Genomic DNA, 23,227 nt, shown 5'->3' on the forward strand with positions numbered 1-23,227 from the left:
CAAAGGAACCAGAGTCTTGATTTGACACCTCATTTTCCCTTGGGTAAAAGTCGTATTACAGGTTTTTTTTACCCCCTCATTGATAGATTAGCCTGCCCTACATGGTCCCAGGAGATAGTAGAGTGAGGCTTGTAAACTCAGATACCTGCAGGTCCTACAGTAGAAATGGGTGGGATTTACATGGTCAATGGATTAGTTTGGCTGTTGACAGCTGTAGCCAATCTTAATGTTTCTTGCTGTGGAGCTCCAGGTCTGTGGAGATGGGTTTTGACTTGTTCAGTCACAGTTGGGTTCGGGTGGCCGACTTGGGGCTGTAGTGGTGGAAGAAGTGGGGAGCCATTTCAGGTGGGGATCTCTTATGGATGATACACTCATGTGATTCGTTTGCTCGACTGACTTCTGTGACAGGCTCCAGCCACCACAAGACTTTAGTGTGCACTGTTGAGTTCTTTACTCGTTCTTGTTTTAGAAATATACTTATTTCTAATGGTTTCTTAGGATTGTTCACATAGCATGTTCGGGAAATGCTGTTCAATGAATGGCTGTTTGTCTTCATGCTGTTTGATTTTTATTGTTCACACATACACACACACACACCCCTATACACACACCTACACACACATACACATACACACATACACACTCACATACACACACACATACACTACACATACACTACACACACACATACACCTACACACACACCTACACACACCTACACACACCTACACACACACACACACACACACACCTACACACACACACACACACACACACACACACACACACACACACACACAGTAGCCGTCAATATATAATAATGGTGGAGAGAGTCTTGGCTATAAACTTCCACACGCTGATGTTCTGTGAGTTGAGACCCAGTTTTCTTTTGCAAGGCAGTGTGCAGCAGCCTTTCTGAGATTCCTGACTCTTTATTTTTGGTTTTAGGATTGGGAGAGGTAGTTAAAAAATTAGTTATGTAGGTCTGAAGACCTAATCATATTTTTGCATAATTCTTGAGTAAATACAGACATGTTCTTAGATGTTGGGTTACTAGAGAAAAAGAGAAGTTCCAGGAGCTGTCTTGTTTCAGGTCAGGGCTGGAAAGCCTTCCTTTTCTTTTACCAACTAGTGGCTTGGCGGATGGCACCACCTTGCTGCCCCAGTCCTGAGTGTGCAGAGTTAACTTGGTATGATGGGAGGTCTTATGCCTCACATCCTCTTCCACGTGAACTTCAGGTTGAAGTGAGTTGGTTTCTCTCTCTCTGTCTTTCTTTTCCTTCCTTTCTTTTTAAAAAAAGATAATTAGATTCTCTTTATTGGGAATAACATGCTTCCTCCTCAAGTGGGTCACTAGTTTTTGCTGTCTTGCTGATATTTGAATGGTCTTCACTAAGGATTTTCCTTCAGACGTGTTTGCTTTTCTCATGGAGAGGTACTAAGGTGTCAGCTTAACAATGTGCAACTGGTTGTATCTTACGGGGTTTCTGTGTGCAAATGTTTCATTCACTCTGAGTTTCCAAGAAGCAAATGACTTGGCTGTTCTGGCTTGGCAGGTTTTTTTCTTTCTAACCACCACTGTGTTGAAGCTGGGCACCGAACACAGCTTGAAATCTTGTGGTTTGGATGCTGGAATTCAGGGCTAAACTGTCTACAGCTAAAATTATTAATGTTGAGATATTTTCCCTAAATAAGTAAACCTGAAAAATAATGAAATCTAACTCCTGGAAGTCCATAAAATTGTATGTGGGTGTATACACACACACACACACACACACACACACACACACACACAGCTAGCAAGAAGAAAAATATACTGAGAATATATTAGAAATAGTTACTATAGTTTAATTCAAACTTGAAAAAGCCCAAACAAACCCAGATATGATGTTGTGTTTCCCCAGACTGTACGAAGGCAGTTAGTATTAACTTTTCCACTTTTTAGGCAGATCGTTCAGAAGAGGGAATAGTAGATTAATACTGTACACTTTCATGGTACCTGATACTTTACTGAATAATTTCGTATATGTCATATAAATTACATTCTACTAAAATCACCAAGCATTTAGCAGTTTTAATCTCATTAAATCAGAGAATATATACAAGATCTGTCAATAGACAACACTCGTAGGAAGACATCCAGTCCTCCATTTTTTTCATCCATTCACACTCTAACATGCACACATTTCTTTGGTTGCAATTTTCATGTGTAACTTTTACCAACTGGAATTTCTCTTGTGATATGTAATGAACTAGTTGATCTGTGTTGCCTTTGCTAATGGTAAAGACCTGTGAAGTTTCAGTGATCAAAATGGATGGTTCAGTTTTGATCAATCAAAGGAGAACACTATACATTTAAAGTATATTCAAAAATATTTATGACTAGTGTGGCACATGCTTTTAATGCCAGCACTTAGGAGACAGAGGGAGTTGGTTTTTTGTGAGTTCAAGGTCAGCCTGGTCTACATAGTGAGTTCTAGGCTAGCCAGGACTACTATAAAATGAGACCGTGCTTTAAGATAAAAATAAAAAACTTTAAAGGGGGCCTATTGAGATGGTTGAGAGAGTGAGGCGCTTGCCATGCAAGCCAAAACTTGAGTTCAATCCCCAAATCTGGTGGAAGGAGAGAACCTACTGGCTGAGATTCCTGTTTGACCTTCACACGTGGGCTGTGTACAATATGCAAGAGTAATAATAATAATGATAATAACAATACTAATAATGGTAGAAATAATAAAGATTGTAAAGTATAAATGTTTTTCTAGTATGGTCTAGATTATCTGATTGGCTAAATTCTGTTTCAAAAAATGAAATCCATTAAGAACTACTTTCTTGAGCATATGTCCTTGAGATAAAAATGTTGACCTGGAAGGTGTATCCTCAAAAATGAAAGACTTCCTGCACAGAAATGGTCTTTGTTTTGTTTTGGCAGCACAGGACGTGCTTAGACAGCACTTTACTGCTGAGCTACATCTACTGCCTTCCTTTGACACTGCTCATTTTGAGATATAATGTTGCCTCGGCTGGCCTTGAACTCACTCTGTAGTTCAGATATGCCTTGATTCTTCCTGTCTCAGCTTCCCAAGTAGCTAGGATTATAAGCCCTTGCCACCAGACCTGCTAAGACTTCTTGACTAGAAAATAATGTATGAGGACACTTCCTGGAAATAGTAATGTTTAATTTGATAGGAATTTAGATTGCATATATTGGGCTGGAGTTATAGCTCAGCATTAGAATACTTGATTAGCACATATTGCCCTAAGTTCAATCCCCAGTTTCATAAGCAAATAATTCATAGATGGTATATGTGTATGTTTGTTGGTAGTCATCAAGTATTTGCAGTTTTCATTATGAGAAATTCAAAAGGAAAAACACTATACATACGAAACTCTAGAGAATATGTATGCAAAATTGTTGGGAGAAAGCATGTTGATGTCTTTGGCTTACTTTGAACTATAAAAGAAAGCAACCCAAAATGTATTGGTAAAAAGGTGGAGAGATGGACAGACAGATTAATATGGCATAAGCTAGCATAGTAAATACAGAAAATGGTAATTGCTGAGTGCAGGGGGTGGGTGTATGGATTCACATACAACTTTTAACGACTTGAGTTTCTCTTGTTGTGACATGTAAAACAATGCATTTTAGCATTTATTCTTAGGCAACGGACAACACAGAAGTTAATTTTAGGTGGGCAAAAGAGTATTTCAAATGATACCAGTTTTGCTAGATTTTATAAAAATCTGTTTGAGTTTATTACTATACGATTTACCATAACAAAATATTGGAGGTTGGATACTTGTATATAGTAAAGAGATTTATTTGGCTTATGATATGGTGGCTAGAAGATCCAAACAACATGGCTATATCCTGTTGGTAAAACTCACCTGGCTGTGTCACAATATGGCAGAGAAGCAAGGAGGAAAATACTGTGTGCAGAACAGTCCTGTGAACTAACACATTCCATGAGAGGCACAACCCTCCTGCTCTCCTGTCTGACCCAATTGTCTTCCATCAGCCTTCCCATTAAAGTTTCCACCTCCTCAAATTGAGGACAAAGTTCTAAGGGCGCAAGCCTTTGGGAGAACAGTGGGGCTGTGAAACGTAGAATCTCTGTGGTACTGTCAGGAGATGAGGACTGAGGGTGAAAAGCCACTGAAGCACAATTCATAGCAAAGACCGTGAAAGAGCTGTTGAGATGACAGGAGGAAGAACTTATATGTACACACACACACACACACACACACACACACACACACACACACACACACACACATACACCCCATATATATATAAGCAGCTGGAAGTGGTGGCACATTCCTTTAATCTCAGCACTCAGGTGGAGGCAGACAGATTTCTGTGAGTTCTAGGCCAGCCTGGACTACATATCAAGTTCTGGCCCAGCCAGGGCTATGTAGTGAGACTCTCTTTCAAAAAGTAAAATAAAGATAAAAAAAATAAAAAGAGAGAAAGGACAGAGAAGCTCTGTGCTCTGTCATGTCTACCGACTCTTTGAATGACAAGTAGCTGTGCCATCTACTGCCTAGAAGATTAAAAGACCCCACCAATAAACCAATCTTCAGTAGTATTTTCACAATGTTATTTGTCAACACCAGTGTATACAGTGAGTGAGTGTGTCTTCTGGCCTTTCTTCATTATAACTTCACATCTGGTAACGAAGCACAGAAGGTGATTAATTGAGCATTTTCTCATTGCCCCCAAACATATATATCCCAAGGATACACTAATAAGGCAAAAGTTAGTTTGTTACATACAGTGAGTGTTTTAGTGAAGTAGGACTTAATTCTCTCCTGGAACCCAGGTTCATTGGATTTTTTTTTTTTTTCAAGAAATCCTAAAATAATTTTCTTTGGCTAGTTTACAGTGTTTATACAAATTTAATAGCTAATATGCACTTTGTTTTTTAGATTACAGGTCCACCAGGTTGTGGAAAAACTCAGTTTTGTATAATGATGAGTGTTTTAGCTACATTACCCACCAATATGGGAGGATTAGAAGGGGCTGTTGTGTACATTGACACGGAGTCTGCGTTTACTGCCGAAAGGTAGGTTGTTGTATTTTCCATTATAATGCTTTGCTTTTATAGCTCCTACGAACCATGGGACATTTACAAATAGGTTAACATTTAATTTTTAAGAACAAAGGGTGTTAAATACTGTTTTTAAAGGGTTTTTTTTTTCTTTTGAAATTGATCCAGGAAGCAGATTGTTTTCTTCCTTTTTCATCCCCTTCTTATTGGCTTCATTGGGGTTCCTGTGTAAGCTCTGTTTTGTAGAAGGTTGAGAAGAAACAAGGGGGGGGGGGGGGGGGGGGCGCTGGGTGGAGGGATGTTAAGTAGAAAATGGGGAAGAGGGAAGACTAAAGATGAAAGGGTAAGCTGCTTTACACGTTATTTCTAGAAGGAAGTAAAGACTTGGTGAATGGACAGTCATCAAATAGGAGATTATGTATACGAAGATCAATTCTATCTCAGCCAAGATACACTATAGGTATTGTTTTTGGACTCTTTGTCATTACATCATTGTGAACAGTTCTCGTCTTTATTTCTCCTTAAATATTAGTAGATCAAAATGGATCTGATGAGGTATGATATTTAACATGGATCTTCAACCTAACAGGATCTGGAATTACCTAGGAGACAAGCTTCCATGTATGCCCCTGGGGGGTTATCTAGGGTACGTTAGCCTGTGGGCAGGCTTGAGAAGGATTATCTTGATTAGGTTAATTGAGGCAGGAAGATTCACCTTAAAGGAGTGTGGCACCACTGAGTCCTGGACTGAATAAAAAGGAGAAAGCTACCTGTGAGTGAGTGTTTATCATTCTGGGCTTCCTGACTGTAGTCAGACTTTCTTGTTGGGACCATCAGCCCCCAAATAATGACATGGAGACTTATTATTAATTTTCAAAGCTTGGCCTTAGCTTAGGTTTGTTTCCAACTAGCTCTTATAACTTGAATTAACCTGTTTTTTAAATTAATCTATGTCCTACCTCATGTCTTTTTACCACTCTCCTGTTCTGTATGTCTGACTTTCTCAGTGTCTCACTGTTGCCTCCTGCTGTGTCAGATTTTAACCCGAGTTTCTCTCTGTCCCCAAAAGTCCAATATTTAGCTCTTTATTAAACCAATTACAGTAACACATCTTCACACAGTGTAAATAAATATCCTGCAACATTTCCCCCTTTTTGTCTAAATAAAAAAGGAGAGTTTTTGTTTGTTTGTTTGTTTTGTTTTTCGAGACAAGGTTTCTCTGTGTAGCTTTGCGCCTTTCCTGGATCTCGCTTTGTAGATCAGGCTGGCCTCAAACTCACAGAGATCCACCTGCCTCTGCCTCCCAAGAGCTGGGATTGAAGGCCTGCACCACCACCGCCCGGCAAAAGGAAAGGTTTTTAAACTCTAACACATTAAATTATATACAATAAGAACAATTATTGGGGCTAGAGAGATGGCTCAGTGGTTAAGAGCACTGACTGTTCTTCCAGAGGATCCAGGTTTAATTCCTAGCACCCACATGGTAGCTTACAACTGTCTGTAACTCCAGTGTGAAGGATCTGACACCTTCACACCAATGTACATAAAATAAAGTGAAATAAGTTATTTAAAAAAGAACAAATATTATAACTTGTATTACCAATCTAAAAATATCTTTTTAAACCTCAAAACATTTTTTTGATAAAAAAACTTAAACTTTTATGTCTATCAACCTTTATAAATTTTATATCTCTTTTTGGAAGTTTCTTTTCTGAATTTGGTAACAAAGAAAATGGTATAACTATCTCTGGTGATATTTTATTTGTGCTTTAATAGATAAAGCTTGCCTGGAGATCAGAGAAATAGGAACAGCCATTATAAGTAAACAAAGAAGTCAGGCAGTGGTAGCACATGCCTTTAATCCTATTACTTGGCTGACAGGAATCTGTCTGGATCTCTGTGAGTTCAAGGCCACACACTGGAAACAGAGCCATGTGTGGTAGCACATGTCTTAAATTCCAACACTAGTTAACCATGGAGGTCTGTAGGTCTGTACAGACAGACAGTATGTGACAGAGCTGGGCAGGAAGAAGAAGTGATGAAGATGGACAGAGAGAGCAAATCAGTTGGTAGAACAGCAAGGCATATAGGCGTGGGTAGACAGGAAGTAACTCACATTTGGAAGCTGCAGAGTTGGTGAGGTAAGGTTAACTGTGGCTTTCCCTATTTCCCTGATCTCTCTAAGGCTTTCACCCCTACCTATATCTGGCTCTGTGTTTTTTATTTAATAAGACCATTTAGAAATCCATCTACAGCTATCTAGTTTTCAACCCCATCAGAGACCTAAGAAGGATAAAATATTACCTGAGTAAACAGGAAGTGCAGATCAAACAACTTCTAAAACTATAGAAATGGTAGAGACATCTGGCTGCCTGGACAGTCACCCAAGGTTCCTCTGCAATGTTGGGCCATCCATTTTGGCCTACCGGCCTAGAATATCTGACAGACTTTTGTGTGAAATAGGAATTTTGAAGGACTGTCCTACCTTGTCTTGGCAAAGTTTGGCAGTCACCTTTTGTGTCTTGCCTGTCCAATTTGGACAGCATACTCTCAGCCATCCAGGCAAGGGCAGGTTTTTGCCCAATGGCTAATTTTGCCACATATGAAACCAAACTCTATATGGAGGTTCTTTGATGCTCATAATTTTTTTTCTTTTTTAAAGCAGATTGGTGCTTCCAGAAGCAGACCTATCTCACTGTCATGAAAAGCCTTATGTTATTAAAAAATCTTAAATGCCATATTCTGTAAATCTCTGAAGTGTTTGAAGACCACCTATCTATCTAAAATATATCTATTTAACCTTGAAAACATACCGAAAATGACTACAAGTTTGATTGTTATAGATGACTAACAACTAACCTGCATTTCTTAATTATCCTAAATAGTTTGTAATAATAGCTTTTAAGGACTAGAACATTACATTTTAAAATGAGCTGCATAGGTACAATACCTTAAACAAGAGTAGAAACATATATACAATATGTTAAAACAAAAGTAATCTTAAATTTGTATCAATGAACAAAAACAAGAGTACTTAAACAATGTACTTAAATAAGAGTAGAAACATGTATATAGTATGTTTTAACAAAATAACCTTAAATTTGTGTCAGTATTAAAAAATCCATACCAATGTAAAATATTTGAGACTAGTGGTTGCTTTTTAGTTTAAAAGTAGATTCAATAATCTACCCTTTTATCCTATCATTCCTTTATCCTTTTTATCTTTTCAGAAAGAAATCCCTAAATTTAACCTCCTTTGCTTAGTTTTTTTTCCTCTGACCATGACCAATAACAATTTGCAAGTAACCCCACCTAAACAATGACAAATATCCATAACTCACTGAATGACAAAAAAACAAACAAACAAACCAAAAAACCAAGAACCAAAACAAAACAAAAAAAACACCCACTCTACCTCTTGGGAATGTGAGCATCATGTTCTTAAAATTACTTCCTGTTGTCTGAGGAATGTCAGTATCTTTAGGGAATCCTGAGAACATTGAGATAATGGTCAAGTACTAAGAAAACGACCTGTAACATTTATTGTCTAGTCTCTATGTGATGGGAAAGTGCAGGGCTTATCTGAAATCCTGGCTGGAATAGTCTGTGAGGCTGGATCATCTTAGCTAGCCACTTTGAAGTTGTTCTGAATGCAGATTTTTTGAGGAAACTGCAACAGAGGCATTCTGAGAGGCTGGATTACCTGGACTACTTGTCTTCATTGGTATCTGGTCCTTTTTTTCTGAAAACACACAAACTTGTAAAGGTAACATACAAATCTGCATTAACACAAGTATGGAATGTGTGATGTGTACAAATCAGCTAAAGATGATTCTCTGCTCTATATTTAAGCAGGTAAAAGATACCTGTTAACTTTATTAAGTCTGTTTGGACTGTATAGCCAAACTGTAATATGAATCTCCATCCATGCCATTTGAAAAGATGGCATGTAATAATAAGTCATGAGGATGCTATAGCCAACAAAATTTGTCATGTCTCTTTCAGTCTCCGAGCTGCTCCCATGTAGAGGGATGAGCATACACATCACTTGTCCTGTAATCTTTCCTGGCTTCTCCCTCATGTCTGTAGCCAAGATCCTCAGGAGCCCCCATCAAATCTGATCCCTATTAATTTTAAAGGAATCCATAGCTTTTTGTTTCCTGTGGAAACCAAGGCATAACTCTCCCCCATCACAACACATTTCCTGACTTCTGTTCTGAAGTTAAGACATCCATAAAATATATAGGCTGCTTTAATTCAGCAGTCCCTTCCACAATCCAATGTCTCTCAGTAGCTGTTGTTCTCTGTTCATTAGCATTCGAAAAGTTAAAATTAACAAAGTACCACATAAGGTATAATATAATATTTCCCATCCTTATGTGGCTTATTTTTTAATATTACTTCCTTCTCTCTTTAAAAACTTTATTGTTTTTAAGCATTTTTTTCTATGACTGTTCATACCCAGTTTCACTGTACCTGTTCAGAAGTTTTCTGGGTCTGAACCTGGCTTTACTGGGCACATGCAGTATTCTCTGACCACGTGAGCTCAGCCTTAAAGGGCCAGGCAATCTGCCACTTGGTTCTGCTTAGCACATGGCTCTAGCAGCTGGCTCCATCTCCGTTGGGTTCATGAGAGCTGAGCCTCAAGCCTGTAGGCAGTGGCTGGGATCCACACCTCTGTATGCCATCAGCACCAGCCAGCCTGAGAGACTATAGGACTAGTACATTGCTCTAGTTCCAGTTTGCATGTTTGGAACTCAGGACCCGTGTGGATATTCATGCCTCCACTTTGGACACCATATGTAGTCAGACCTTTTCATTGGACCGCCAACCCCCAAATAATGATGTGGAGAATTATTATTAATTATGAAAGCTTGATCTTAGCTTTGGCTTGTTTCCAGCTAGCTCTTATAACTTAAATTAACCCATTAAAAAAATTAATTTACGTTCTACCACATGTCTTTTTATCTCTCTCTCATTCTGTACATCTGACTTTTTCAGTGTCTCACTGGCGTCTCCTGCTGCACGCGATTCTGAGTTTCTCTCTCTCTGGAAGTCCACCTATTCTCTCCTGCCTAGCTCTTGGCCATTCAGTTCTTTACTAAACCAACCACAGTGACACATCTTCACACAGTGTAAACAGATATCTGGCAACACCTGACTGTGGGTGGGATGGGACCAGCTGCCAGGACTTCCTGGCTGTGGTGGACTGTGCCCTGAACTGTGCCCAGAACTGTGCCCAAACGGACCTTTCTCCTTGAGTGGCTTTTGTCAGGTGTCCGCAACAAGAAAGGTAACTGACATACAAGGGAATTTCAAAGGGTGCATTTCTTTTGCCATTGGGCCCTGTAAGTTTTCTGAACTTCCTCTTCTTCCCCCCTCCAGGAGGGAAGTTCCAGGGTGGAGGAAGTGGCAGGCCGCATGGCAGCAACAGGAGGCAGTCCTTGCATTTCTGTGTTTGTGAAGCTGTTTGGTTGTAGCGCTTCCTTTTGCATCTGTCCTTGATTATATTTTAGATTTTTCATATTTGCTTATTTCTCCATCTTCTTCTGCCTTATGTAGTGTTATTGCTTACATCAGAGGCAGGGTAGAAAAGCAGGTATAATTTTAGTCCCTTTATATTTAATGTTAATTCACATTACATAATTCATAAGAAGGTTATTTGAGAATGGGGTGAAAACTTACGTTGTTTTTAGTTTTTCATTGCCTTCTTCATAGAGCTTGAGAAGTGGGGTGAGGTTGCTCCCACATAGAATAGGTTTTGAGAGCTGGTGAGGGTAAGGTGGAGTCAGAGTTGCAGTGTCTGTGGTATAGCCACCTTCTGGAGTCTGCTGTGTGGATCATGCATGCAGCCTACTCTGTAATGTCTGGGTATGTGTTCTGTGTTCTGTTGCAGGTCTGTTCAAGCCTGGTAGAAGTACAGGAGGAGGTTGGTCAGTGAATTGTGTAAGCTTTCTGCCGCAAATAAACTGAAAACTCAAAGAACAGTGGCTTTGACAAAATGGGTTAATTTTTCTTACATGTAAAGATCTGATTCAGCTGTTCATTTATGACAGGGACCTAGGCTGGTTTATTTTAGGCATCTGTATCCATTCTGTGCTTAATTTAGTGAGAAGAGAAAGGCCTGGCCACACCTTTCATCAGTAAAATATCCTTTAAAAATTTTGGTTATTTATTATCTATCTATCTATCTATCTATCTATCTATCTATCTATCTCTCTATCTATCTATCTATCTCTCTATCTTTGAGACAGCGTTTCCACATAGCCCTGGATATCCTAGAACTCACTATGTAGTTCAGGCTGGCCTCAAACTTGCCTGCCTTTCCCTCCTGAGAGCTGGGAGTAAAGGGGAGCACCATCATGCCCTCCTCCCCTTTTAAAGGATACCTGCTTTTCTCATCTTCTTATCTTAGACACAGTAATTCTGCAGATTTCTCACTAGACCACTTTTCTGTGGGAGTATGAGACATCGAGGCAAAGATTATCTAGCAGTCATGATGAGTTGTGAGGACCTGTTTGTACTGCTGTTTGAAGAAAGCGAGACTCATAGCATGAGGAACTGGAAGTGGGTTGGGCCGATACATCGCAATGTTTAACCATAGCTTAGATTGTTTCTAGATGTAGAGAAGAGATAGATCAGGGAATAGGAGGCTCAAAAGGAATTTGAGAAAGTGCAGAGATGCTGAGTTGTGGACACTATCCTCTGGATTATTCAGAAAAATGCCTGTTTTTATTTGTTGTACCTATTAGACATCTGCTTAAAACACAGCATAGTCTTAGATGCCACAGGGTTAGGTACATCTTGAAAATATGGGTAAGCAAATAATCCACTGACCCAGGTCTGTATTCCAGCCTATGGGAATCTGACAGCTGTGAGAATTCCTGTACCTATGAGTTGAAGAAGCATTATGTTATGTTGATTGATGACAAGTAGGGGAAGATGGACCTGGCAGCAGTACCGACAATGCAGCTGACCTTAGCCTGAAGGGTTCTCCTGGAGGGACCTTCACTGGCGGTGGCTGGGACTTGACTCAAGCTGCAGAAAGGCTTTCACCATGAGTCAGCAGGTAGCAGGGTTGGGTTCATTAGGGCAAGGAGATACTGCATTCTTTAGACCTGAGAGGTGAGGAGAAACCCCTAAGTGTCTTAACAATAGCTGTATGTATGATTTGTGGCTTGTGGAGTTACATTGCTCAAAGGATGTAATTTATAACCAGGGCCAAAGATGAACTCAGTTTAAAAAGCTAAGTAAAAGGAAAGAGCTGGTTTGCTCATTTCTCTTATCTTAAGGAATTCATTTCGAAGGTGGAATTGTGGGGTGGTTGCTGGTGCATTATTCAAGTTCATGGCTGAGGAGGGTTGATGAGGTTAAAGCCGGAGGTCACACATGCTTTGCCTTAAGCGTGGTTCATTAGTGGTTCGAACATTCTTGTTTCAGATGTATCTCAGAAACAGTATTATCCGTTATAGCTGTTTTGATTTTGTTATTTATTTTAGTTCTTGATTCTGTCAAGAGTGTGTGCATGCAGTTGCATGTATATGTATGTGAGTACCTGTGCTAGTTTGTGTGTGTGTGTGTGTGTGTATGTGTGTGTGGACCCCAGATGACAGATAACCTTGGGTGCCATTCCTCAGGTGCTATCTACCCCCTTTAAAACATTATCTTATGGGTGTTTGTCTGTCACTTGTGTGCCTGGTGCCCGAGGAGGTCGGAAGAGAGTACTGGATCCCCTGGAACTAGAGTTACAGATGGTTGTGAGCTGCCATGTGGGTGCTGGGAATAGAACTTGGGTCCTCTGGAAGAACAACGAGTACTCTTAACCACTGAACCACCCCCATTTTTTTTTTCATTGAGATAAGGTCTCTCACTGGCCTAGCCTGGCTCTCTAGGGAGCCCCAGGGACCTGCCTGTCCCTGCCTCCCCCGGTCTGAGATTCTAGGCCTGTGCTGTCACTCCTGGCTTTTTCAAATGAGTTCTGAGGATTGAACCCAGGACCTCACGCATGCAGTGCACACACTTTACCGACTGCGTTCTCGCCCTAGCTCCTCTTTTTGCTTTGGACACGGTCTTGCTGTAGAGCCCCCGTCCTCTCCTTCTCCCTTCACAGTGCTGGGATTAAGGCCTTGAACCACTCCAGCGCTTCGTCTTCCGAGGCCCCTCAGTCCTGCTGTTACAGTGCAAAAGCAGCTGTATTAGGAAGCGAACAAACAGTGTTCTAATAAGACTTTATTAACAAAACCAGGTTATTCTCTGGTTTGGGTCTACAGAACATAGTGTTTGACAACCTGTTTCCTTATTTAAATAAATTTATGAGATTGCAAATAGCTGCTTCTGAGGGCTTTAATAATGCCATCATCTGTAGAATTTCTGGTCTTTTGTTAGTGATTTACATGCCTAGTAATTCAACATTTTAAAATTTTCTGTGTATGAGTGCTTGCCTGCATGTGTGTATTTGTGCAACAGTCCATGGTGCCCACAGAGGCCAGAAGAGGGCCTTGGATCCCTAGGAACTGGAGTTACAGAAAGCCATGAGCTTTGGTTCAACTCTAGAGCAGACTTGAAAAAAGAGATTTGTTATTTTGTATTTTATGTGTAGGAATGTGAGCCTGCATGTAGGTGCTGAGTTGAAACCGAGTCCTTGGGAAGAGCAGTCCGTGCTCTTAACTGCTGAGCCACCTCTTTCTTATACTTTCTAAGTTGGTTGTTAGACATTGTTATGTTAGATGCTGGACATACATACATAAATATACAGCTTTAAAGTGTTAGATTTTTGCTTTAACATACAGTTAAGATTATTTTGAGTATTATTTTAAAGCTGGCCCTTCACATCTGTTTCAGCAGATCCCAAGTGGTCTTTGAGAATGATTGGGCCTCAGTACTGTGAAGCCCTCCGAGGGCTCCGCCGGTTGCCTAGGGTCTAATGAGATCTCTGCACTCCTTGTTGCCGTGGGAACTTGCACTGTTCTCATTCTGTGTGGGTTCTGGGAAGTGTTTAGTCTCTGTGTTGTCTCCTGGCCCCTCCTGAGTCGTTTCCTCCCATCCATTATGTGTATTAGTTCTGGAGTGTACCGATCCACAAGCCCCCGCCAGACCTCTCACCTCCTCTTTTCTGCTCTTGCGTTCTACCAGCTTGGCTTTCCCAAACTCTGATCGCATCTTTGCTCAGGTCCCTCCAGCCTCTTTTGGCTTCCCTTTTTTGTTTTGTAGCATGGGAAGTGCCTCTGGTGTGAGCCCGGGACACACTTCAGGTTCCTTTATTAGTTTCCTTTCTCATGAGGGTCACAGTTTCGAACTATTGTTCAGTGTGTGAAACTGTGATCTCAGATATTTTGTCTGCTTTTCTAGTTGTTGAGGCTATCAGGGCCATTCCCAAGCCAGTTAATCTTTCGTGCACAGAAGTAAAAATCTCCCTATTATTTTGTTTTGAATTCATTCCATCCTGGCTTTATCTCCTAGCCCTAGAGTGAAAATGATTTTCAAAACTTTAACTCTGTAGTATTTAAAACACAGCCATGTGTTGCCTGATGGTGGTGGTATGGTCTGAGAACTCTATCACTGGACAATTTGTTCTGTGATTCTGTTAGTGTCCGTACACTGTACATTACATAGTGTGTGCTTGTCATGGATATGGCCTCTGTATATAGTCAAGACACGTGGTGAGCAGAAATAACATGAAGCTGCTGCATTGTGTTTTATAGAACTTAAAAATGCTATAGTAATGATTGCTAGTGGATAAACACAAGCAGAAACATAGCTGTCCATTGTCTTTACCAAGTGTTGTATACTGTGCATAATTGTACATACTGTGCTTTTGCATGGCTGATAACATAGTGAGTCTGTGTACACCAATATTACTATAAACCCATGAAAAATGTGTTGTCCATGGACAGCATGTTGGCTGTGACATCACTAGGAAGTGGGACTTTTTCAGTCCGTCATGGGACCACCATGTGTGCAGCCCTGTTGCCTTCTCTCCTCTTGAACAGTTGTTCCTTTGAGTGGCTTCTCCGAAGCGGTTAGTCTCTCTTGATTCGAGCTCTGTCTTCGGGCTACTTCTTTAGTGTGTTGCTGCATCCTTCTCAGTGTTTCAGCTTCTGAGCCTCGGGGAAGCCTAGAACTCAGGTCTGGAATCTTGTTCCTCCTCTGTCTGTCCTCAGTCCCTGGTATCCAATCTCATGATTTTAACAAGATTCTTGATTGGCACAAGGGTCATGGGTACATGTTCTGAGCTTTCCCTCAACCCCAGATTCATATATATTTGTCACGTGACATAATAGCATGTTATAGTTATGTTTACATATGTGGATAACTTGATAGATCTGAAGATGAGTTCTGGATTCCCCCCTAAAAATAGAACACAGGAAGAACACCAGTAACTAAACTCCTGACTGAATCTCCATTCTTCTAGATACTCATCCAATTAATCGAGTTCTTCCTGCTCCCCCTTTGAGTTATGCTTTAAATCCAGGTACTTCTAATTATCTGAGGTATTATTTCCCTAGGTCAAGTCACCATCATTGCTTGTGTGGACTGACGTGCTTGTTCATCCTGTTTTCACCCTTGCCCTGTCTGTAGCCTTTTCTCCATTTGACATCTAGAGCCATGTGTGCGTGTGTGCATGTGCGTGTGCGTGTGCGTGTGCGTGTGTGTGTGTGTGTTTGTAGGAGTGTGTGCCTGTGCCTGATTATGGAGGACAAAGGACAATGTTGGTGTCCTGATGTACCATTCTTTCCCTAATTCCCTTGAGACAGGGTTTCTCCCTGAACTTGGAGATAGGCTAGCAGCCCTCAAGCCTCAGCCATCCTCCAGTCTCTGCCTCCATAGTGGGGATTTGAACTCAGGGCCTCATGCTTGTATAGAAGCATTCATGCCTGCTGAGCCATCTCTCCAGACTCTAGAGCACACTTAAAAACAAAGAAAGATTTATTTATTATTTTGTATCTTATGTGTATCAGTGTTTTGCCTGCATGCATGTAGGAGCAATGTGTGCCTGATGTAGTGGAGGCCAGAAGAGGGTGGCAGCCCCCAGCCCAGAACTGGAGTTAAGGATGGTTTTGAGCCACCATCTGGGTATTGGGTAATGAATTTCATCTTCTGAAAGAGCAGCAAGTGCTTTCTAGCACTAAGCTACCCCCCAGAGCAGTCATTCTATTTTTTTATTTGTATTTTTTACATTTTTGAAGAAACCTATTGGGATGTGGTGGCTGAGTGGTTAAGGTCACGGACTGTTAAAAAAGTAAGCCTGAAGATGCCAGTTCTGATCCCAGACTTTTCATTTGTCTTAATAAACTCCAAACAGATGATGACAGAGCTGAGGATCTGAGGGGACCGTGATCTCTGGCTGCCTCTCTGGCTTTCATTTAACCTTCCCCTGTTCCTGTGTTCTAGCTCCTTTACCTCTTCCCTCTGCCAGTGCTGCAGGGGTCATATCTGCTGCAGCTCTGTTCTCTTTACCTCTTCCCTCTGTCGGTGCTGCAGGGGTCATATCTGCTGCAGCTCTCTTCTTCCAGACAGTGCGTGCTTCACTTACTCCTGTCTAATCTTTGCTCAAATGTCTGCACATCTCTGCATGAAATGCCGCTTGTTTTTGCCTTCTGTTCCCGCATCTTACTCCAGTGTTCCTTAGGGCCCTGTAGCTGGCCTCTGAGATGTTTATTTGCTTTTCTCTCCTTCCAGAGTGTCTTAGTTAGATGAAACACAGGACCAAAAAGCAATTTGGGGAGGAAAGGTTCAATGGGCTTATACTTCTGCAACACTGTTCATCATCAGAGGAAGTCAGGATAGGAACTGAAACAGGGCAGGAACCCGGCTGGAGGCAGGAGCTGATGCAGAGGCTGTGGAGGGGTGCTGCTTACCGGCTTGCCATGGCTTGCTCAGCCTGCTTTCTTATGGAACCCAGGACCAGCAGTCCAGGGATGGCACCACTCGCAATAGGCTGGGCGCTCCCCTATCAAGCACTAATTCAGAAAATGCTCTATAGGCTTGCCCACAGCCCAATCATTTGGAGGCATTTCCCCTATCAAGCACTAATTCAGAAATGCTCTATAGGCTTGCCCACAGCCCAATCATTTGGAGGCATTTCCTAAATGGGGCTCCCTTCTCTCAGATGACTATAGTTTGTGTCAAGTTGACATAGATCTAGCCAGCACACAGAGAATGTAACTTCCTTTCTCCCTGTGTTCCTCATTTCCTCTTTTGGGATGTTGTAATGCCATATGCTCTGTACTTACAGTAGTGCCTGGCACAGGGTGTAGGTCCTCAGTAAATCTTGAATGAATGAATTGTATTTTCTCTTATTAGTTTTTGGGTTTTTTGACAGGGTTTGTCTATGTAGTCCTGGCTGTCCTGGATCTCGCTCTGTAGACCAGGCTGGCCTCAAACTCACAGAGATCCGCCTGCCCCTGCCTGCCGAGTGCTGGGATTATAGGCGTGCACCATCAAGCCTGACTGACTGAATGAATTATAAATGAATCTTTTCAAAGGAATGCGGTTATTAAAAGATAATCAGTAGGTGGCACTGTTTCCAAACTTTCTGTGACTATGTTGGAGGAAAAGATAGATTTTTCTGTTGCTTGCCCTGAAAAACAGGGTTTTGTGAAGATTGTCACAGGAGACCACTGGGAGATTAGTGGGATTAGTACCAGGCATGCAGAAAACTTAATCTGTATTTAACTTTGATTTTTATTTTTTAAGAAGTTTCCTAAAATAAAAATTATTTGGGGAAAGCTATAGGAAATTGTAACATTGATTGGTATATTGCTGACCATTCAGTGTAGTTATTCAGCATGGCAAATGTGAACACACTGAGTGCTGAACTTACTGCATATTTGAATAGTAACAACACTAACAATAATGATAATTACTACGTTCCTAACAAACCTTCCCGACTTCCCAATGCCATACCACTCCTCTGCTCTCCTTACTTCCTGTCCTTCTTCTTCCTTGAGCCCCCCTGCCTCTGTCAAGCACTCCTCACTTGAAAACCTCTTTAAATAGTAGTTTTTCTCTTGAAGCATTTTGAATCTTGTCTTATTGAATTTTTCTTTTCGGTTTACTGAAAATACACTTAAAAGGTTGTTGATGGTCTTTACTTCTCTCTTCTTTCTCCTGTTTTAGCCCCACCCTTGCTCCTGATTGTAGCATTATTTAAGGGATTTGTTTTGTTTTTCTACTTGAAGTTCTCAGAGCCCTGTAACTGTTTGGACACTGATCTTTTGTACTTCTGTGTCTCTGACTTGATCGTCGAGTATGGGATGGCCCAGTGTTTACAGCTTCTGTTCCAGGTCCCCTGGGTGACCAACAAGGGCTGACAAATGTCATTTTAACTGGGATACAGTTATAACCAGAGCTTTGTTTTTGACTTTTAAATCCTATACATTTGTAATTTCTAGAAATGCTTTTATACCTCGTGCTAAATGATGATATCATTTTTGTTTTGATTTATCAGTCTTCACTTGACCTGCCCCATATTATATTTAGCCCTGGGGTCTGAATTCAGTATTTAAAAAATAACTTTTTGTTTACTGAGATGTAACTGAATAACATACACTTGTTTAAATAATAATTTTCTGTTTTCCAAGGAGCTGCTAGATAGCACTAAATTTTAATTGAGAAAACATATTTTTCTGGAATGAGACATGCCAACTTAGATATAAGTTATCATTAAGATAATATACTATATTTATTGAAATAGACTTTGTTCATTCAAGCAACTGAAAGCTTTTTCTAATTTCAAATATGTTAATATAGCTGCTAGACAAAAAATGTTCCTGTAAACATATTATTTCCCGAAAATGAAATCTTGGAGACATGTTGCTTGTGGGAAGTTTGGGGAGACCCAGAGGCCTTGCTAGCTTCTGTTGACAGCTGACCTCTGCTAACACGTGCAGGGGACACGTGCATTCCGGCCTGTGTTTGCAGCCTTTGGCCTGCACCTGGCGGGTGGAAAGGGTTCGGGGTTTCCCGTGTCGTATGGGGGACTCAGCAGTGCGGCTTCAGTACTCCCCGCTTTCTCTTGTGCTCTTCTCCCTTTGTCCACAGACTGGTAGAGATCGCAGAATCCCGGTTTCCACTCTACTTTAACACTGAAGAAAAATTGCTTCTGATGAGCAGTAAAGTTCATCTGCACCGGGAGCTAACCTGTGAGGGAGTTCTACAGAGGTAGGAGGTTTCAGATTTGGATGTCTCAGGAATGCTTTGAAGGTTTTTCCTTCTTCGTGTTCTCAGCTCTAAGTAAGGAGTTCTTACATAATAGAATTAAGGAAATACCTATTTCTGTACTCTTTATTTGTTGTAGTTCCTTGAAATGTTTCTTTAAAGTGGAAAAAAAACCATTTAAATGAGTATTTTAGAATCTAAGTGGTTTATTAATTATGTGTTGTTTTGTTAGCAAATTGCCTCAAAATGTAGCAGCTTAAAACAACAAATATAGGGCTGGAGAGATGGCTCAGACATTAAGAGCACCGGCTGCTCTTCCAGAGGTCCTGAGTTCAATTCCCAGCAACCACATGATGGCTCACAGCCATCTGTAATGAGATCTGGCGCCCTCTTCTGGCCTGCAGTCAGAACATTGTATACATAGTAAATAAATAAATCTTAAAACAAAACAAAACAAAACAACAACAACAACAAATATAGCCAGACGGTGGTGGCACATGCCTTTAATCCCAGCACTCGGGTGGGGTGTGTGTGTGTGTGCAGAGGCAGGCAGATCTCTGTGAGTTCGAGGCCAGTCTGGTCTACAGAGTGAGTTCCAGGAAAGACTCAAAGCTACACAGGGAAACCATGTCTCAAAAACAAAACAACAACAACAACAACAACAACAAAAAGCCAAAAAACAAAACAAAAAAACCCAAACCAAACCAAAAAACCAACAAATATGTATTTCCTGGGGGCTGGGCCCCTGGGGGTGGCTGAGCTGTTTCCTGCTCTGCTGTTGTCCAGGACTGGAGCTGCCTCATGGCTCAGCGGGCCTGGCACCTGTTTCCAGCTCACTCCTGGGATGTTGGAAGGCCTGCTTTCTTACATGTGGAAGTTATAGTCTTTGTGCCTACTGTGTGGAACAAGAGTAACACCGTGTTGTTAAAGCTTTGGTCACACAGCCCGACTCCTGTATTGTGTGGGAGGGCATATACGCACAGGGAGGGTATATTCATACAAAGATGTGACATACCAGGAAATGGGAACAAGAGGAGGCCATTTGGAGACTGGCTACCACAAGTAGTTTTACTTCCAAATTACAGCTCTTATAGTACTGTAGGACAATATGAAAACACTCTCTGTTTCCCTAAGAATGCAGTATGATAGGAGTGCTATCTAAGTTATGTGTGCTGACTTTCACAGTCACCAGTGTAACTTAGGGAAGAGTGTGTGTGTGTGTGTGTGTGTGTGTGTGTGTGTGTGTGTGTGTGTGTGTGTTACTAGGATTGAACCTAGGGCCCAGTGTGTATCAGGCAAGTGCTTTACCAAAGAGCTGCATCTCGGCCCTTTTTAAATTTTTTATTTTGAGATAGGATCACGTTTACATTACTCAGTTTGGCTTTGTACTCCCACTGTTGGCCAGTTTAGCCTTGAACTTGCAAACTTCTTTCTTCAGCTTCTTGAGTAGTGAGGACTACAGATCTGTGCTATCAGGCCTGGCTTATTGTTTTAAAGCTCATTACCTTTTTCATGTTTTAGTGTTGTTGTTTTAGGTTTATTTATTTTATATTTTATGTATATGAGCATACATGTTTGTATGTATACCATTTGCATGCCTGATGCCCTTGGAGGTTGAAAGAGGGGGTAGGACTCCCCTGGAACCATCTTGTGGGTGCTGACAACCAAACCTGGTCCTCTGTAACAAGTATTCTTAACCATTGAGCCATCTCTCCAGCCCATTAACTCTGTTTTTAAATTTATGTCTTGGCAGTTGCTTACAGATCTTTGATGTTAAGCCTGCTTGCTTTTCTGAGTGCTAATCCAAAAGCATGACTTTCCCTGTCCCACTTTCTATCTCTTTACTGGGTACCAACCAAAAAAATCCCAGTCATGTTTGTTCTCAAGCTCTAGGCATTCTTAGGGTTTTCTCTGACCCTCCCTTGACCTCATAGATCCTTGCAGACCTCCATTGTTGATCCTAACTCAAAGGGCATGATGTTCTCCCTTCTTCCCTAGCTCCCTCCTCCCAGAAGCGGCCAGGATTTACAGCTTGCCCATCCTGTGGTTAGCTTTTCTTTGAAACCCTAGTATAATGTTCTTCCATCTTCCTTCTATAAAGAAAGACAAGTAAATAAATCATGTCTTTAATGTGTTCACTATTTTATAAATTCTACTTTCTTAGGCTTGAATCTTTGGAGGAAGAGGTTATTTCCAAAGGAGTTAAGCTTGTGATTGTTGACTCCATTGCTTCTGTGGTCAGAAAGGAGTTCGATTCCCAGCTTCAGGGCAACATCAAGGAAAGAAACAAGTACTTGGCCAAAGAAGCATCCTTACTGAAGTACCTGGCTGAGGAATTTTCACTCCCAGTAAGTGTTCCCTTTTCCTTCTTTTTCTGAAGGTCATGATCTCACAACATTGAGTAATAAACTTAGAGAAGACTAGCAAGCAGGTGACCTTTTCAAGTTTGATTGCTATAGCAGATAACTGGTTTCGTAAGTCACTCTGTCTGCTGAGATTATTTCCCCTTTTTATGACGTGACGCGGGGTCACATTGAAGTGTTTTGGACAGTTCCCATTACCACTTTCTTCATTCCTTCTCATTGTGTCCTCATTCTGGATGCTTCGCATCACGTCTGTCATGCTGGAATTACTGTTAAACCGTGCAGCTCACACAGTTGCCTGGATCTGTTTCTGCGCACTCTGCAGGGGCAGGGTACCTTGGAGATTTTGTCAATTCAATTTTGTAGGTTTTTTCAGCTGTTACTGTGTTTAGCACTGTTTTGGTTTGCTTCTGGTGGGCAGAGGCCAGCCATGACTGGAAATAAAACCTTAAAAGAGCTGTTGGAATGACTTTCTGTTGTGGGCATTGTGATCAGGACATCTGAGGGGGAGACAGTCTGGGTTTGTGGTGCAGAGTTGACAACACAGAAGTGCATAGTAAATTCCACCCCACTCGGCTGCATGTGGGAGGACTGAACTGCTTCCACAGTCTCAGGAACACTGAGTATTGTCAGGCTTTCCTTTGCTTTTTCTAGACAGTCTTGCCGTCTGGCCCTGGCCATCCTCCCCAGACCTTCCTGCCTTCTCTTAGTGCTGGGGTTATAGGTGTTGGTTCCCACACACTGCCAGGCTTTTCTGTTCAGTCATGTCCCATCCAGACAAGGCAACTCTTTAACCTGAGATAAAGTTTGCTTGAGACTTTATAATTTTCATTTGTTTTGGGGAAATTAAAATTTTGGGTTTTTGTATCAAAAATAATACATACAAATTATGTGAGCCCTTTATTTGTAAAGCCAAGCAGGAAGTCAGGGAGTAGATGTCATACATGTATATTCTACATATTTTAATGGCTCTAAAACTCATAACTTAGGTTAAATCAGCCACTGCAAAGTTTATCTTGAGAAGTGTTTTCTTTTAAAAATTTGTAGTTGCTTAAAATGATTATTTGTATTTCTATTGTTCTTATTTAAGTAGACTAGAAAAAATTAAAGAATATTTCAAAGAGATACTTAATTAAATGGAAATTTAAGATTAGTTGCATGCTTATTTTATTAATTTAATGTTGCTTGACCTAAGCCTGTGTAAAATGTAAAAATTTGCTCTTTAAAACTTGTTTTTCGGTTGGGGATTTAACTCAGTGGTAGAGCGCTTGCCTAGCAAGCACAAGGCCCTGGGTTTGGTCTTCAGCACCAAAAAAACAAAACAAAACAAACAAACAAAAAAACCAAACAAACCAAGAAAAAAAACCTTGTTTTTCTTTTTTTAAGTAGCAATTATAGCCTGAAAGCTTTGCAATTTACTAAGATAATTTACCTTTCTGAGTCAGAAAAAGGACTCTACTTTTCTTTGTTTTAGTAGAGCGCTCTGAAGCATTGGTTCCTCAGTGTCAGTGCTCTGAAAGAACATGGACATGGTTGTGATCTGATGTATGACCATTATTTGTCAGTCCCTAATCTAGATCCTTCTCCCTAGGCCCAGGACTCCAGATCTGACGCTGCTCTAAGCACAACCAGTGTCTTATGGAGTTAGGAGGT

General features: G+C 41.0%; 1 protein-coding gene across 1 annotated transcript in view; it reads left to right on the forward strand.

Moving 5' to 3' along the window:
- The window catches only part of Rad51b (RAD51 paralog B), a 754,045-nt gene that overhangs the window by 17,453 nt on the left and 713,365 nt on the right, over positions 1-23,227 (forward strand). Inside the window, exons 6-8 of the mRNA XM_036205342.1 lie at positions 4,930-5,066; positions 19,095-19,214; positions 21,376-21,559. Coding sequence (XP_036061235.1) covers positions 4,930-5,066; positions 19,095-19,214; positions 21,376-21,559 — 441 coding nt within the window. The remainder of the gene's footprint in view (positions 1-4,929; positions 5,067-19,094; positions 19,215-21,375; positions 21,560-23,227) is intronic.

This window comes from Onychomys torridus, chromosome 14 (genome assembly GCF_903995425.1).
Source record: "Onychomys torridus chromosome 14, mOncTor1.1, whole genome shotgun sequence".
Classification (NCBI taxonomy): domain Eukaryota; kingdom Metazoa; phylum Chordata; class Mammalia; order Rodentia; family Cricetidae; genus Onychomys; species Onychomys torridus.